The following is a 14,668-nucleotide window of genomic DNA, read 5'->3' as shown; positions in this document are numbered from 1 at the left end:
TAGTGGGGTTTTGTGGAGGTGAGATGGCATCTGCATGCAGCCATTCCACCTGGTTTAATTGGTATGGTGACCTACTTTGCAAATGGGGACGTTATTGGTCTCAATGAGCCAACCAAGGTCACCAGAGGACCTCAGAAGTGGCAGAACTGGGGTTCCGAGACCATTTCCGTCTGATTCAGAGTTCATTCCCCCACAGCTGCTCTTTTCTTGACAGGTTCGGATCTAGACCTGCCTCCCTTCATTGCAAAGGCAGGGAGGAGGCCCCCCAAAACAGATGCAGAAACCTGAAGCCACGGACTTGCCACCATCCATTCAAACATTCCTTGCACTAGGCCCCAAGCCCTGCTAGGTGTGACGAGCTACCAAGAGGACATGAGATCCCTTCTCTAGTGGGATGGCTTTTTGAATAGGGATCTGCCTCTGCTTAGGAAGTTGGGGCGGGTGCCAGGTGAGAAGCTTGGGTGTGTTCCTGCTGGAGAGAGGTGGTGGGTTCCTGACAAGGTTACTAAATTAATTAATTAATTTATTTTGTGTTGCTAGGTATCTAACCCAGGGCCTGGGCATTCTAGGTAAGCGTTCGCCTCTGAGCCAGAGCTAAGCCCTGGTTGTTAGACTTAAATAAAAACACAGGACCCCCAATTAAATTTGGATTTCAAATAAACACAGGCTTTAATACTTTAGTACAAGTATGACCCATCAGTATTTGAGCGATACTTACACTAAAACACTCTTCGTGGTTGGTGTGAAACACGCTCGGCGTCCCAGGTGGAGAAAACCGACGGGCAGAGGTCCTCCGAGCAGTCAGCGCTGGCTAGAGCGGCCGGCGCTGGTTCGACGCTCTAGCGGGCGCCTGGCCTAGACGGAAGTTGTGGCGAGCACTTCCGCCGGGCGGGGCGGTTGCCGGGCGGGGCGGTGACGTCGCCCGGAAGGGGCGGGCCCGCCGGGAGCCAGGCCGCGCCGCGCCGCGCCGCGCCGGCCGGGAGGGGGCCGGAGCCGGGCCATGGCGGCGGCGGCGGGCGCCGAGGGGCGGCGCGCGGCCCTGGAGGCGGCGGCGGCGGCGGCGGCGCCCGAGCGGGGCGGCGGGAGCTGCGTGCTGTGCTGCGGGGATCTGGAGGCCACGGCGCTGGGCCGCTGCGACCATCCGGTGTGCTACCGCTGCTCCACCAAGATGCGGGTGCTGTGCGAGCAGCGCTACTGCGCCGTGTGTCGCGAGGAGTTGCGCCAGGTGCGCCGGGGACCGTGCAGCGAGGCGCGGCGGGAGGGGCGGCCCCAGGGCTCTGCCTTCCCGCTGTCCGCCGCTCCCGGAGGAGGCCTGGGTGCCGCCCGGGCGGGGTCGCGACCACCTGGCCGACTGTGGTGTCTGGTGGGAGGTAGGCGGAGGCCGAGCGCGGGGATTAATAGCGATCCCCGTGGGGACCGACCCTGGGTGCTTTCCCCCGTACCCCGTTCGCAGGTTGGGGCAGGATCTGGTCGAGAGCGCCCTGACCCATCCGTCTATGGGAGTTAAGCCCTCTGCAGGTCTCAATGGAGTGAAGACAGTCAGGGGGAGCCTCCAGGGGTAGGCTCCTGCAAGCAGATGACCCTGGAAGCAGAGGCGTGAACTATGGGCATTTAAAACCTCGCTGGGTTTATGGGCCCCATTGATGATCCGAAGCCAACTTCTAACACTGACGTGAATTTGTAGAGTGGAGGTGACCTGACTCCTTCTGATGCTTGGCTGTTGGGGAGAAAAGCGCTAGGAGGTTTTCCCCTTCTTGCCAGTTCCAGCTTTGAGGCTTTCTTTCAGAGTGGAGGGGAGATGTTTCTGACTATGTCCAGACTTGGAAGCCCTGGAGGGGTCAGAGGCCACATGCGGCTTTTCCCCACAATCCCAGAAATGCCAGCTGCTGTCTGGGAGTATCCGGCTGGACCTCCCTTGGTTTGATGCCCTTAGAGATCTGTTTGCTTTCAGCATTGTGAAATTCCCCTGGTTTGTTCATGGAAGGCTTCAGTTGGTGACGTCTGCCAGGGAATCTGAGTTTCTTTTCTTTTTAAAAAAGGCATTTTCTCAGCCTGGTGGTGCATACCTGTAATCTCAGCTACTCAGGAGGCTGAGGCAGGAGGATTATAAGTTTGAAGCAGCTTGGTCAACTGAATGGGGCCTTGTCTCAAAATAAAAAGAACTGGAGTGTAGCTCAGTGATAGAGCACTTGCTAGCATAGATGCGGCCCTGGGTTCAATCTCTAATACTAAAAAAAAAAAAAAAAAAAAATACAACAAATGCATTTATGTGAAAGGAACAAAAGAGATGCTGGAATCCAATGAGCAATTCCCTAGACACCTACTCTGCCCAACTGGAAAAAGCATTGGGGAATACTCTTAGTCTCTAATGTGGTGGAAAGAGACAGACACAGATGTGGAAAGATCTGGGGTGCAGGAAGAGTCAGGGAAACCCTTGTCCTGTGGCTTACTCAGAGGATACTTCCCAGTCTTGGCCAGGTTTTCCTGTAGCTTCCTTCCAGGAAAGAAGGCACTGTGCAGATCTTTATACATGAGGTCCTAGCCTTGCTTTGGTCTTTGGAAGTGAATGAACACCCACATATGGCCACTAAAGCCAGCATCTGTTCTCTCATTCCTGTGGGCCCCACACCCTTCAAGAGATTTGTGGCAGGGGCTGTTGACATGAGCTGTCAGCCGGCCCTGGCTGGGTGTGATTTGGCACAGGGTACCCCTCTGCAAGCCTGAGCTTCCTCTGGTCTGCCCCACATTGCTGGGGGGTGGGGGAGGGTCCTGGGAACTTTGCTGCTTGATGCCACTGCCCAGCTTGCTTGGTCCTCTCTTCTCCATCCATCCTGTTTCCTACCTACTCGTGGACTAGAAGCTTCACCCTCACCTTTCCTTTTTCCTTGCTTAGTCCAGCCCTAAACCTCTGAGTATGTCCTGTGTCCTGGGCCTGCTCAGGAATCCCACAGTGACCCTAAACCCCTGAACTCTGCTCTTGATTGGCCCTCCCTTTTGGGACTAAGTCTGTGAAAACTAGGAGGAAAGCAAGCCTAACTGCTATGTGAAACCAGCAGGCTTGACTTTCTGGTTAATTCTGGGTATCTTTACCTTCTATGTACAGTCCCTGTTGTTGGTGCGGGGGTACTGGGAGCAGCAGGGAGCAGATGCAGCACAGCCTGTCAGCTACTGGTCATCTGGGTGTGTGGCAGGTGCTTGCAGTAGAAGCTGAGGTGGGTTGCTGTTTGATGAGACAGCAGAAGCCCAGCTTTTTGTGGGTGATGAAGCCCCTCCCTGAGTTCTTGTCCTTCCTTGGATGCACCTTTTTCATGGGCCATTTCCTGCAGTTGTGCCTCACTCTCCACCTTGTCCTGTTGCTGGTGTTGTTACAGGAGTCCTAATGGCCCCTGTAGGCCACCAGTGCTGCCACGCCCCCATCTCACAGGCTGGAAATGGGAGGGAAGGGCTAAAGGCCAGCCCAGGTTTACCCCGAGGCCCAGGTCAGCAGGCAGGACCTGATGACTCAGATTATACTTTTCAGTTGTTAGTGCTCCTCCTTGTAGTTCTGCATTCCTGGCCTCTCTGTAAGGTTAGCCCTGCTCTTGTCCCCAACTGGGCTCCTTGAGGATTTGGACTCTTCAGGTGGTCTCTGAAGTGATATCCAGCAGCCTCCACCTTTTCGTTCTTCTACACTTGGGGTTACCCTTTCCGGGGGCTGGTCCCTCATCATGCTTCTCCCTGTTTGTACTTGTATCACATGTCCTTTTGTCCACTCTTCACTTTTTTTATTTTTTTTAGTAAGGATTGAACCCAGGAGCGTTTAACCACTCTCCAGCTCTTTTTTATAGTTTATTTAGGTCTCACTAAGTTGTTTAGGGCCTTGCTAAATTGCTGAAGCCGACTTTAAATTTGCAGTCCTCCTGCCTTAGCCTCCTGAGGTGCTGGGATTATAGGCATGTGCCACCATGCCTAGGTTTCTCTTCATTCTTTAATGAATGCCCACTGCATTCTGGGAATGAGGAGTCACAAGGCCCCCAGGCAGACACTCTGGTCCAGAAACCCCTCTTCTCCTCAGTCATTTATTGCATAGCCCACCCAGAGCTCCCCAGAATGGCCCAGCCTCATCTCTAGGACTAGCCTGACCTCTGTCCTCACACCTGTGACCCTCTCCCATGGGTGATCTAGAGCTGCCATCTCCCTGCCTTGTTTCCTTCCCTTTGAAGCCCCAGGCCAGTCATCTCCCACTAGTTTCCTTGTTCCTTGGACCCCAGCCTGGCCTCAGTCAAGTATCTGCAGGGATGGAGGGTCTTGCAGGTTAGATCCCTGGTATATTCCTGTCCCTCCCTAGCCTAGCCACTGTGCCCTTGTGCTTGTCCTTGTTCAGACACTTGCCACCTCCTCCCCATCTGCTAGAGATGGGGATTCTGGCCACACCAGCTGCACTGTTGTGCCATCATTCGCTCATCAGGACTGAATGGCCAATCCTGATCTCCCTGCTTGTTGGGGTGGGGGCGTGGCAGGTCTTCCTGTCTCTTTCCTATAGTCTTAACCACAGCTAGCTTTTCCTTGTGGCATTGTGGTTCCAGATCTGCTAGCCCTTATTCTCCAACCTTGGGCTCGAATTACCCACGGCCCCTTTCTCAAGCCTTTTCCTGTGGTTCCAGTCCATGAGCCAAGCTAGTGCCCCCTTCCCCGTCTTTCAGCCTGGTCAGGAGAGCTGAACACTCTGGGATCTGCTGGACCTTTAGTGCTTGCCCCCACCTGCTCTGCAAATGGACCCTGCATGTATACTTTGCTCAGGGGCCTCTTGACACCCACCACTCACTTTCGTGTGCTATTTGGTCCTGTGACCTGAGTAATATGAGGTGGTATGGGCCTGATATCCTTGTACATGCACTGCAGTCCCTCTACCCCAGAGCCTTCACACAGGGCACTGTTGGGCTCCTGGTCCCATCTTGCCCCAGGCTGCCATATGGTCTTTCTGCCTCTCCCCACCTGCACCTTCCCTGGCCTCAGAGGCTATCCACAGAGATGTTTTATGGGTGTGCCGAGGGCCAGCATTTTAGGGCATGGATGCCACGGTGTGCACCATGGCAAGGATAGAGAAGTCAGTCCCCTCAATGTGCCCTGGTGCCATCAGCACATAGGCAGCACCCTGACAGAACAGCAATAGAGACTGGCTGCCCAGAAAGGGTGCCCACAACCCCAGGGCAGATGGGGCTCTTCCATAGGAGCTTGAGATGCCATCAAGGACAGAACTGAATGCGTAACTCAGGAGGGTGCCAGAGTGGACGGGGGCGTCCTGGCGCGGCTCTCTGCTGGGGAAGGAAGTCATTTCTCTGCTATGTCTGTTGGGCGTGGATGCTTTTTGGCAGACTCAGGGAGTTTCCTTGGGCTGCTCTTCTGGCTGCCTTGTTGGAGATAAAGACTTCTAGATCTGCCTTGTGTGCTGCCTCAAGAAGCTGAGGGGGTGTGACCCTGCCTGGTGTCCCGGTGTCCCCGCAGGCATTCACAGGAGCTCTTATTCTGTCTGAGCGGCATCTTGGGGGCCCATGGTCATCTGCACCTAGTGGGTACTTGTCTTGAGATGTAGCCTGGGAGCATTTAGAAGGCAGAGCAAGGCACCAGCTGCACCAAGGCAGATTGTAGGACACCAGCCAGCACAGGGCCTGGGGACCTTCCCACACAGAGCCTGAGGACCTGCCAAGGAATGAGAAAACTAGAGATACAAGGGGACCCTGCTGTGATTTCCAGCTTTTGTGATTTGGGCCTTTGGGATGGATATGTGACTACCACTTAAAGATGGTTGCAAGAGGCCATCTGCAGTCAAGGCACCAACCTGGGCTCAGCATATGGCAGAGGACACAGAATCAGGCTCCCACCCAGCCTTCCCCTGTATAACAAGGAGAAGAAAAGCCTCCTGTTCCCCAGGATAGGTGGGGTAGTGGGGCAGACCTGGTCTTGGTCTCCTCTCTTTTAAGTGTGTCATGGCAGAAGTGGAGTTGAGTTCTTCTGGCTCTCCCCCAAACCTTCCAGGGAATCAGCTTGGTCACCCTAGTGCTGGTGGCAGTATATGGCTATGAGCCTGCATAGGGTTCATTCTCCCTGGCAATTCTGAGCTGCCAGAGTTCATGTCCATTCTGGTCCCAAACATTTTCCTCAGTTAAACCCCAACATAACAGGGATGACCTTGATGTGGCCTTTCCCAAGGTGAGGATGTCTCCCAGGTGCTGGTAAGGCCTCAGTGTTATCAGGGCTAGGCTGAGGTGCATAACCAGCACCTGGCTCAGGGAGCAGTGGCAGAGAGGAGACACTCAGAGAGGGGTGTGATGGCAAGAGTCACTGTGGGGCTGGGCACGGTGGTGCACACTGTAATCCCAGTGACTCAGGAGGCTGAGATAGAAGGATTGCAAGTTCAAAGCCAGCCTCAGTAACTTATTGAAGTGCAAAGCAACTTAGTGAGACCCTGTCTCTAAATAAAATACAAAAAGGGCTGGGGATGTGGCTCAGTGGTTAAGTGCTCCTGAGCTCAATCTCTGGTACCCCCCCCCCAAAAAAAAAAAGTCACTATGGGAGTGGACCACTAAGGGTCCTCACCATAGGGATTTCATGAAGGAAACAGGGAGTCAGGGAGAGAGGCCTAAGCCTGTAGAGGACTGGGCCATACTGGTTGAACTGGGATTAGGGTCTCGCCATCTGATTGTAGTCTGGTGCAGAAGGCCTGTGGAGCACCATAAGGCCAGTGACTTTGCCCCCAGCCCTTACAGGAAGGGAGAGGAGAGGAGTCCTTCAGCAGGTACTGGTGACCCCTGAGACTTGGCCTGATGCAGAGGTTCCACACCAACCTGCTGACCATGCCCAGCTCTTCCCTGTTCCCAATTCAGCCCCTAATGACAAGCAGGTGCTTTGAGGCTGTGGCTAGGGTAGTGGGTTCGACATGTCAGTCCCCTGGGAACCCTTTTCCCTTGGTATTATGGAAACATGGGGGGGGATTGCTGATGGAGGATGACCAGGCCTTGACACTGTTGAATCCTACTCCAGCAATTTTCATTATTTCTTTAGTTACTGTCTGGAACTTATTCTTCCCTGCTCCCTGTCACAGCTATACAATGCTCAGCCTTCCTGAGTCCCTTGTCCCTGTTGCTCTAGGGTGCTATTGTGCTGCCTCCTGCTGGAGAGTCTGGGTGTTGTGTCATTGTCCCTGCAGCATCCTGGGTGGCTTGGGATGGGAGAAGAGGCTAGGACTAGCCTGGGAACCCAGGCTGCTGCCTGCTTTGGGCCCTGAGGACTAGCCCCTGTCTGCTGCATCCACAGGCATCCCATCCAGGTCCTGCTTAGCACTATCTCACTTTTGTCTGTAGGTGGTCTTTGGGAAGAAGCTTCCTGCCTTTGCTACAATCCCTATCCACCAGCTGCAGCACGAGAAGAAATATGACATCTACTTTGCAGATGGAAAGGTGTTTGCATTGTACAGGTGAGGCTTCCTTAGCCAGATGGTCTGCAGCTGCCCTGTGTCTGTGTGGCCCTTTGTGCTGGGGGTGGGTTTTTCCCTCCTGTTCTCTTCACATCCCTGAGGTGTAGCTGATGTCAGGGCCAGGTCCTCCAGGGGTCAGCTGAATGATGTTGGGTAGGCTGCTTCCCTTTCTGAAATTTAGAGTCCTCTCCTGTGAGAGGGAGCTCCCAAATCCCCCACCTAGTTTGGAAGTGAAGATGGCAAGGGTGGGCACAGCCTCTGCTGCCTGGGGGGCCATAAGAGTGCATGCAAGTAAATTCCTAATCTATGGCACTAAAACTCATGAGAGTGGTCCCCTCCCTGGCCCAGGGCTGGAATTAAGCATTGTACTCCAGGCTCGTTGTCTTCCTGACTGCTAGGTAGGGGCCTGGTGAGTGGCCCTGCTCTGGGCAGCAACAATGAGTACCTGGCATGGTGGGTGGCTCTGGTGTCTCCCTAGGCAGCTGTTGCAGCACGAGTGCCCGCAGTGCCCCCAGCTGCCGCCCTTCGGCCTCTTCGGGGACCTGGAGCAGCACATGCGGAAGCAGCATGAGCTTTTCTGCTGCAAGCTGTGTCTGAAGCACCTCAAGGTGCGCCTGCCCTGGGAATGGGGCTGTCCTGGTATGTGGTGAGGGGGTGCATGGAGGCCAGATAGCTACGCGGGATCCTCACTGGCTGCTGCAACCCAGGACAACTTGACTTCCCAGAGCATCAAGGCTGCCTGGGCAGGGAGGAGTGCCCATCGGGTCCTTGGATCTGCCAACCCCTGGTGCTTGGGACTTTGGGGCCATTGGGGCCTGCTCTTTGCCTTTGCTGTTCCACTGCTAGCCAGCAGGAAGAGGTAGGCCGAGCTACCACCCCATGCTCAGTCCCTGTTCTCTGCAGATCTTTACATATGAGCGCAAGTGGTACTCACGCAAAGACCTGGCTCGGCACCGCATGCAAGGGGACCCTGATGACACATCACACCGTGGACACCCACTCTGCAAGTTCTGTGATGAACGCTACCTGGACAATGATGAGCTGCTGAAGCACTTGCGCCGAGACCACTACTTCTGTCACTTCTGTGACTCGGATGGGGCCCAGGACTACTACAGGTGGGCACACAAAGGTGCCCCTGGGCCCATCTGGGCATGGCTAGTGCCTTCAGCTACTGGAGTTCTTGCTGACTCCCCTTGCTCCCTGTCTCTGGCAGCGATTATGCATACCTGCGCGAGCACTTCAGGGAGAAGCATTTCCTGTGTGAGGAGGGCCGCTGCAGCACAGAGCAGTTCACCCATGCCTTCCGCACTGAGATCGACCTCAAGGCTCACCGGACTGCCTGCCACAGCCGCAGCCGTGCTGAGGCGCGCCAGAACCGCCAGATTGACCTGCAGTTCAGCTTTGCACCACGGCACTCACGACGGAGCGAGGGTGAGTCAGACGTCTGCAGGCTCCAGCTTGGCCCGGGTGCCCTAGGGTGGTCCACAGGGCCTGGCACCTGCTCTAGAGGCCTCAGACCCAGGTTCCCATCTGACTCACCATGATCCTACTGGGGATGAGGGACATGCCCACTAAGCCTCACTCACCCACAGTTCCTGAGCACCTGAGACCACTGTGACAGCTGCTGCCCTTGGGGTCTCTAGGTCGCTATGGATCAGTCCTACCCTCTGTGGATCTTGCCCTGGGGCTGTGGGGCATGGGCCTCTCTCGCTGTGCTGTTTGCATGACTTGGCACTGCATGCTGGAGGTGCCTATCCCCAGACTCATAACTGTGGGGGCTGGGGAAGCCTGTGCCATCTAGGCCAAAGCATTGGTCTCAGTGTGGCCTGGACAGCAGGTCTTTCAGTCCTGCTGCCTGCCAGGGCCCCAGATACTGACAGGCTGTGCTGACCACAGGGGTCGTCAGTGGTGAAGACTACGAGGAGGTGGACAGGTACAACCGCCAGGGTCGAGCGGGCCGGGCCAGTGGGCGTGGAGCCCAGCAGAACCGCCGAGGAAGCTGGAGGTACAAGAGGTGGGAGGATTTGCGTGCCGCTGACTTCCCCCTGCCACCATCCCTAGGTGGTGGCCATGGCTGGCAGCCCAAATGGGAGTAGGCATGGGATCGGGGGACTCTAGCCAGAGGTCCTGGGGGTCCTGAATCTTTCAATAGGGTCCACTCAGCATCCTCAGTGAGCAGTTTCTTTCTCTTCCCTTCAGTGTTAGCCAGAGACACCCAGAACAGGTGTGGTGGAAGTGGTGAAAGGGCCTGTGTCACTGAGGAAGTCAGCACAGTTGGGCCAGGAGGGACCCTTACAACAGGCTGCCCCTGGGCCTCACCCAGCCTGAGGCCACCTTCGCCATCCTAGGGAAGAAGAGGACCGAGAAGTGGCAGCCGCCATCCGGGCCTCAGTGGCTGCGCAGCAAGAGGAGATCCACAGGAGCGAGGACCGGGAGGAGGTTGGCAGGCTTAAGAAGGAAGAGGTGGCAGCCCGGGGGCCTGAGGAGCCCCGCGGCCCCCGGCGCCTAACCCGGGCTCAGGGTGAAGGCCCAGGTAAGCCAGGCCAGCCTGTTGGCAGGCCCAGCCCTAGGAGAGGAGCAGGCAGCTCCTTGCCAGCGTGGAGCCCAGTACTGTGAGGGCCCTTCCCAGGGGGTGGGTAAGCATTTTGTGTTCTCCATTCCTTCAGAGCCACACCCCTACATCCTGACCTGGTGTCCTTTCCTGTCTCTTAGGCCCCAAGGAAGCCTCGACAAATGGTCCTGCAAGCCAAGAAGACTGCCCAGGCCCAGGCCCTGGGCCGACCCCTCCAAGGTGTGTATGGGAACTGGGATCAGGGGACTCTAGCCAGAGGTCCTGGGGGTCCTGAATCTTTCAATAGGGTCCACTCATCGCGGGCGGGGGGGAGCGGCACCTGTGGTGGGCAGTGCAGGGCCAGCCAGGACCTGCTGAGCCACTAACCACTGCTTCCCTCCCTGGACCTAGCACCCTCCTGCTATCTACTCCAAAGCTCAAGGATGAGGACTTCCCCAGTCTCTGTGCTTCTACTTCCTCCTGCTGCACAGCGGCAGTCCCAGGTCCTATGGGGCTAGCGCTGGTATACCCTGGTCCCGCCAGGGGCAGAAACACCTTCCAGGAGGAGGACTTCCCTGCCCTGGTATCCTCTGCATCCAAGCCCAGCACTGCCCCGCCAAGCCTCATCTCTGCCTGGAACAGCAGTTGCAGCAAGAAGGGGGCTCCACCCACTTCAGGGGCCCAGGCTGCTGGTGGGAGTAGCCAGACCTCTAGGAAGGCTGGGAAGGGGAGCAGGGGTGGACGGAAGGGTGGCCTGCCCCCTGCAGAGGAGGAGGGCAGTGGCCTTGGTGCCCAGGAGCTGCGGAGCATGCCCACTGGGGCAGCTGCCTCTCTGCTGGGGCCAGCCTCCATGCAGACTTCCACCAAGGTTGGCAAGAAAAAGAAGGTGGGCTCTGAGAAGCCTGGTGCCACACCATCCCCACCATTGCCCTCTGACCGTACCCCAAAGCCTCCTGGGGCTGAGCAGGCCCCTGAAGCTCCTGTGAGTAGAGCAGAAGGGCCAGTAGCTGTCATCGTCAATGGACACACAGAGGGGCCTGCCCCGGCACGGAGCACCCCCAAAGAACCCCCGGGGCTCCCAAGGCCCCTGGGGCCCCTTCCATGCCCCACGCCCCAGGAAGACTTCCCAGCGCTGGGAGGCCCCTGTCCACCCAGGATGCCTCCTCCCCCAGGTATGAGCACCCATCCCTGGCCAATCCCTTGGGTATCTGGGAGGGGCCAGGGTAGTAGCATCATGCTGGAGGCAGGGAACACAGTCAGGTGTGAGGTGTAGAGCAGATGCCCAATTGCCCAGTGCAGAGAGCCTGTGTGCTGCTGTCCAGCTGTCTGGGCCCAGTCTGGGTGTAGATGTACCATCCCTGACCCAGGTCACCTTGAGTTGCCACAAGTCACTATTTAACCTCTTTGTCCCTTTTCTTCCTGTGAAATGGGACTTGTCATGCTGAAAGCCCATGAGCTGACGTAGGCCAGGGTTGCTACTCAGTGAGCCCACAATGTGTGGGCCTGTTCTAGGGGGAGGTGTGGCCTGTGGACAGGAGGCTCACCCAGTGGGCTAGGCAGTCTGAGGGAAGTGTGGCCAGCAAGGGCCATGTCCTGGGATCTTGTGCCACCTTACAGGCTTCAACACTGTGGTGCTCCTGAAGGGCACACCACCCCCGCCCCCACCGGGCCTGGCACCTCCTGTGAGCAAGCCGCCCCCTGGCTTCTCCAGCCTCCTGCCCAGTCCCCACCCAGCCTGTGTCCCCAGCCCCACCACTACCACCACCACAAAAGCGTAAGTGTGCTGGGCTGCCTGGCCTTTTGCCACGGGGATGCTGGCAGAAGGGTACCTCCCCCAGCCACCAGAAAAACTGAAGCCTCCTCCTGTCTTGACCCCAGACCCAGGCTGACACCCACACCACGAGCCTATTTGGTCCCTGAGAACTTTCGGGAGAGGAACCTGCAGCTCATCCAGTCTATCAAGAATTTTGTGCAGAGCGACGAGGCCCGCTTCAGCAAGTTCAAGAGCCATTCGGGGGAGTTCAGACAGGTAAGGTGGGTGAGGGGGTGACAAGGCTAGGCTGTCTTCATCTGGACCTGGGCCTGGGTGGAAGCCACCAGCTGTTGCTCTCTGGGTGGCAGGGGATGATATCCGCAGCCCAATACTACAAGAGCTGCCGCGACCTGCTTGGGGAAAACTTCCAGAAGATCTTCAGTGAGCTGCTGGTGCTGCTGCCTGACACAGCCAAGCAGCAGGAGCTGCTGTCTGCACACACGGACTTCTGCAGCCGTGAGAAGCCACCAGGCACCAAATCTAAGAGGAACAAGAAGAGCGCGTGGCAGGCCAGCACCCAGCAGGTGGGCCTGGACTGCTGTGTGTGCCCCACCTGCCAGCAGGTGCTTGCACACGGCGATGTCAGTAGCCACCAGGCACTGCACGCTGCCCGGGACGATGACTTCCCCTCCCTTCAAGCCATTGCCAGGATCATCACGTAGCTCCTGCCAGTGCAGTCAGAAGCTGTCACACCTGTGCACCTCTTTCTCCTTCCTTCCTCCTCCTGGCTGCTAGGCAGCCAGGTAAGGCCCTGGTGAGGTTGCTGCTCAGGCCTCTTGGTTGGCCAGGCCTGCCCAGGGGGTCACCAGGAAGGTCCACCCTGTGCTGTCAGCACACCATCATGCAGAAGTTCCATTCCCTGCTCAGCAGTGGGCTGTTCTTGGTTTGTATTCTTGTGCTTTTGGAAAGTGCCAGGGGAGGGAAGGGCTGGGATGTCAGTACCTGTGCTTATGGTCACAGCCAGAGGCCTTGGTGGCCCAGACTGGGCCCTGCTGAGCCTAAGCTGAAAGCCGTGGATCCCCGGTGCTGGAGCTGGATGTCGAGTGTGTCGTGAACAGTTCATAATTCAAGAGTGTTCGGGATTAAAAGCAGACAAAATTGTGCTATTTGAAGTTGAATCTTTGTATGAGACAAGTTGAATCTGGGATCTCAAGTTGCCTCTGACCTTTTATAAGACAGTTTATCTTCAAATAAATTTATTTTGCAGTACTGCACATGGCTGGTGTCCCAAGCTTCTCTGCCTTCTGAGCATACCCTGAGGCTGGGGCACTCAGACTCAGGCCGGCTACTGAGCACAGATGTAGAGGAAGGCCCACTGGGGAGAGCAGGTTATCGGGATTTGCTGATAGGAAGACGCCACCAACCCCAGCTCTAATTTGGAGGTCCAGTATGGCCCACACCTTCCAGGACCAAACATGGTCATGCTTGATGGAACACTCGAATACCTAGTGAAACTGATCTTCAAGAATGGCTTGAGCTGTATTTGGTGGTGCACGCCTGTAATCCCAGCCACTCTGGAGGGTAAGACAGGGGGATCATGAGTTCAAAGCCAGCCTCAATGACACCCTGTCTCTAATAAAATACAAAATAGTGGTTGAATGCCCCTGAGTGAGTTCAATCCCTAGTATCCACCACCCCTCTGCACCCCCCCCAAAAAAAGAATGGCTCCAACTGGGGAAGGTGGTTCAGTGGTAGAGTGCTTGCCTAGCATGCATGAGGCCCTAGGTTCTATGACCAGCACCAAAAAAGAAAAAAATCAAGGGCTTGAAGTTTACATCCACAGGCCAGTGGGAAAAAAAAAAAAAAAGCTATTAAAGGTAAACCTAAACAAGAAGACATTTAGGCTGGGCATAGTGGCACATGCCTGTAATCCCAGCAACTTGGGAGGCTGAGACAGGAGGATCAATAGTTCAAGGCAAGTCTCAGCAATTTAGCAAGACCCTGTCTCAAAATAAAATAGAGATGGGGATGTTGCTCAGTAGTTAAGTGCTCTCTGGTACCTTCCCCCTCAAAAAAAAAAAAAAAATTCCTGCTCAAGATGGGTCTTAGCTGTGTTTCATTCAGCCAGAGGAATCTTTTTTGGGTGTGTGATGCTGGGGATTGAACCCAGGGCCTTGTGTATGTGAGGCAAGCACTCTGCCAACTGAGCTATATCCCTGGATATATTAGGAATTAGGAATCTTAATCTTAGAAAATAAATGTGTTTAAGACTAAAATTCCAAGAGATGGGTTCAGAAGCAAGCAGAACAGTTGGGGAAGATCTCCCTAGGACGATATAGCAAAGGATGGAACCGAGGAGAAAGGAAAGCCCATGGAATGGGGCTCTGGAAGCTCAGCTCTAGGAAGAGTGATGAAAGGGAACTTTGGAGAGATCATGACAGCTTTCCCAACACTGAAGAAGGGGAAAAATAACCAAGCACTGAGCAGGATGAATACTTAAAATTCCACATCTGGATATATCAGGACTCCAATGATGATGATTAAAAAGAACACAGAGCCAAGCATGGTGGTGCAAAAAAAAAAAATTACACAGAAATGGATTTCATGGAGGCTGGGGATGTGGCTCAAGCGGTAGCGCGCTCGCCTGGCATGCGTGCGGCCCGGGTTCGATCCTCAGCACCACATACAACACAAAGATGTTGTGTCCGCCGATAACTAAAAAAAAATAAATATTAAACTTCTGTCTCTCTCTCTCCCCCCTCACTCTCTCGCTCTCTTAAAAAAAAAAAAAAAAAGAAATGGATTTCATGGTCTAGAAAATATCAAGATAACAATGTACATTGGTCTATTTACTATGATATTGCTATACCAACAAGGGAGGGACTGGGAGAACAGTGAGAATGCAGTCACA

At 55.5% G+C, this 14,668-nt stretch overlaps 1 protein-coding gene across 2 annotated transcripts; it reads left to right on the top strand.

Annotated features, from left to right (window-relative positions):
* The first annotated feature begins 1,000 nt into the window (after positions 1-1,000).
* On the top strand, positions 1,001-13,031 carry Znf598 (zinc finger protein 598, E3 ubiquitin ligase). Of its 2 annotated transcripts, none has more exons than XM_046442443.1 (12): positions 1,001-1,225; positions 7,341-7,453; positions 7,932-8,061; positions 8,357-8,568; positions 8,667-8,884; positions 9,350-9,458; positions 9,802-9,986; positions 10,166-10,244; positions 10,416-11,176; positions 11,622-11,778; positions 11,883-12,033; positions 12,126-13,031. In XM_046442443.1, exons 1-12 carry the CDS (start codon positions 1,001-1,003, stop codon positions 12,477-12,479), a joined length of 2,694 nt encoding a protein of 897 aa, XP_046298399.1. In that variant the 3' UTR covers positions 12,480-13,031. The 2 variants fall into 2 exon arrangements, with proteins under 2 accessions (XP_046298399.1, XP_046298396.1); XM_046442440.1 differs by having other exon boundaries at positions 9,350-9,467.
* The last annotated feature ends 1,637 nt before the right edge of the window (positions 13,032-14,668 follow it).

The sequence above is a fragment of the Marmota monax genome, unplaced genomic scaffold (assembly GCF_021218885.2).
Source record: "Marmota monax isolate L192 unplaced genomic scaffold, Marmota_monax_Labrador192_F-V1.1 WCK01_AAM20220418_F8-fsc00035, whole genome shotgun sequence".
NCBI lineage: Eukaryota > Metazoa > Chordata > Mammalia > Rodentia > Sciuridae > Marmota > Marmota monax.
This window is presented reverse-complemented; position numbering and strand designations above follow the sequence as displayed.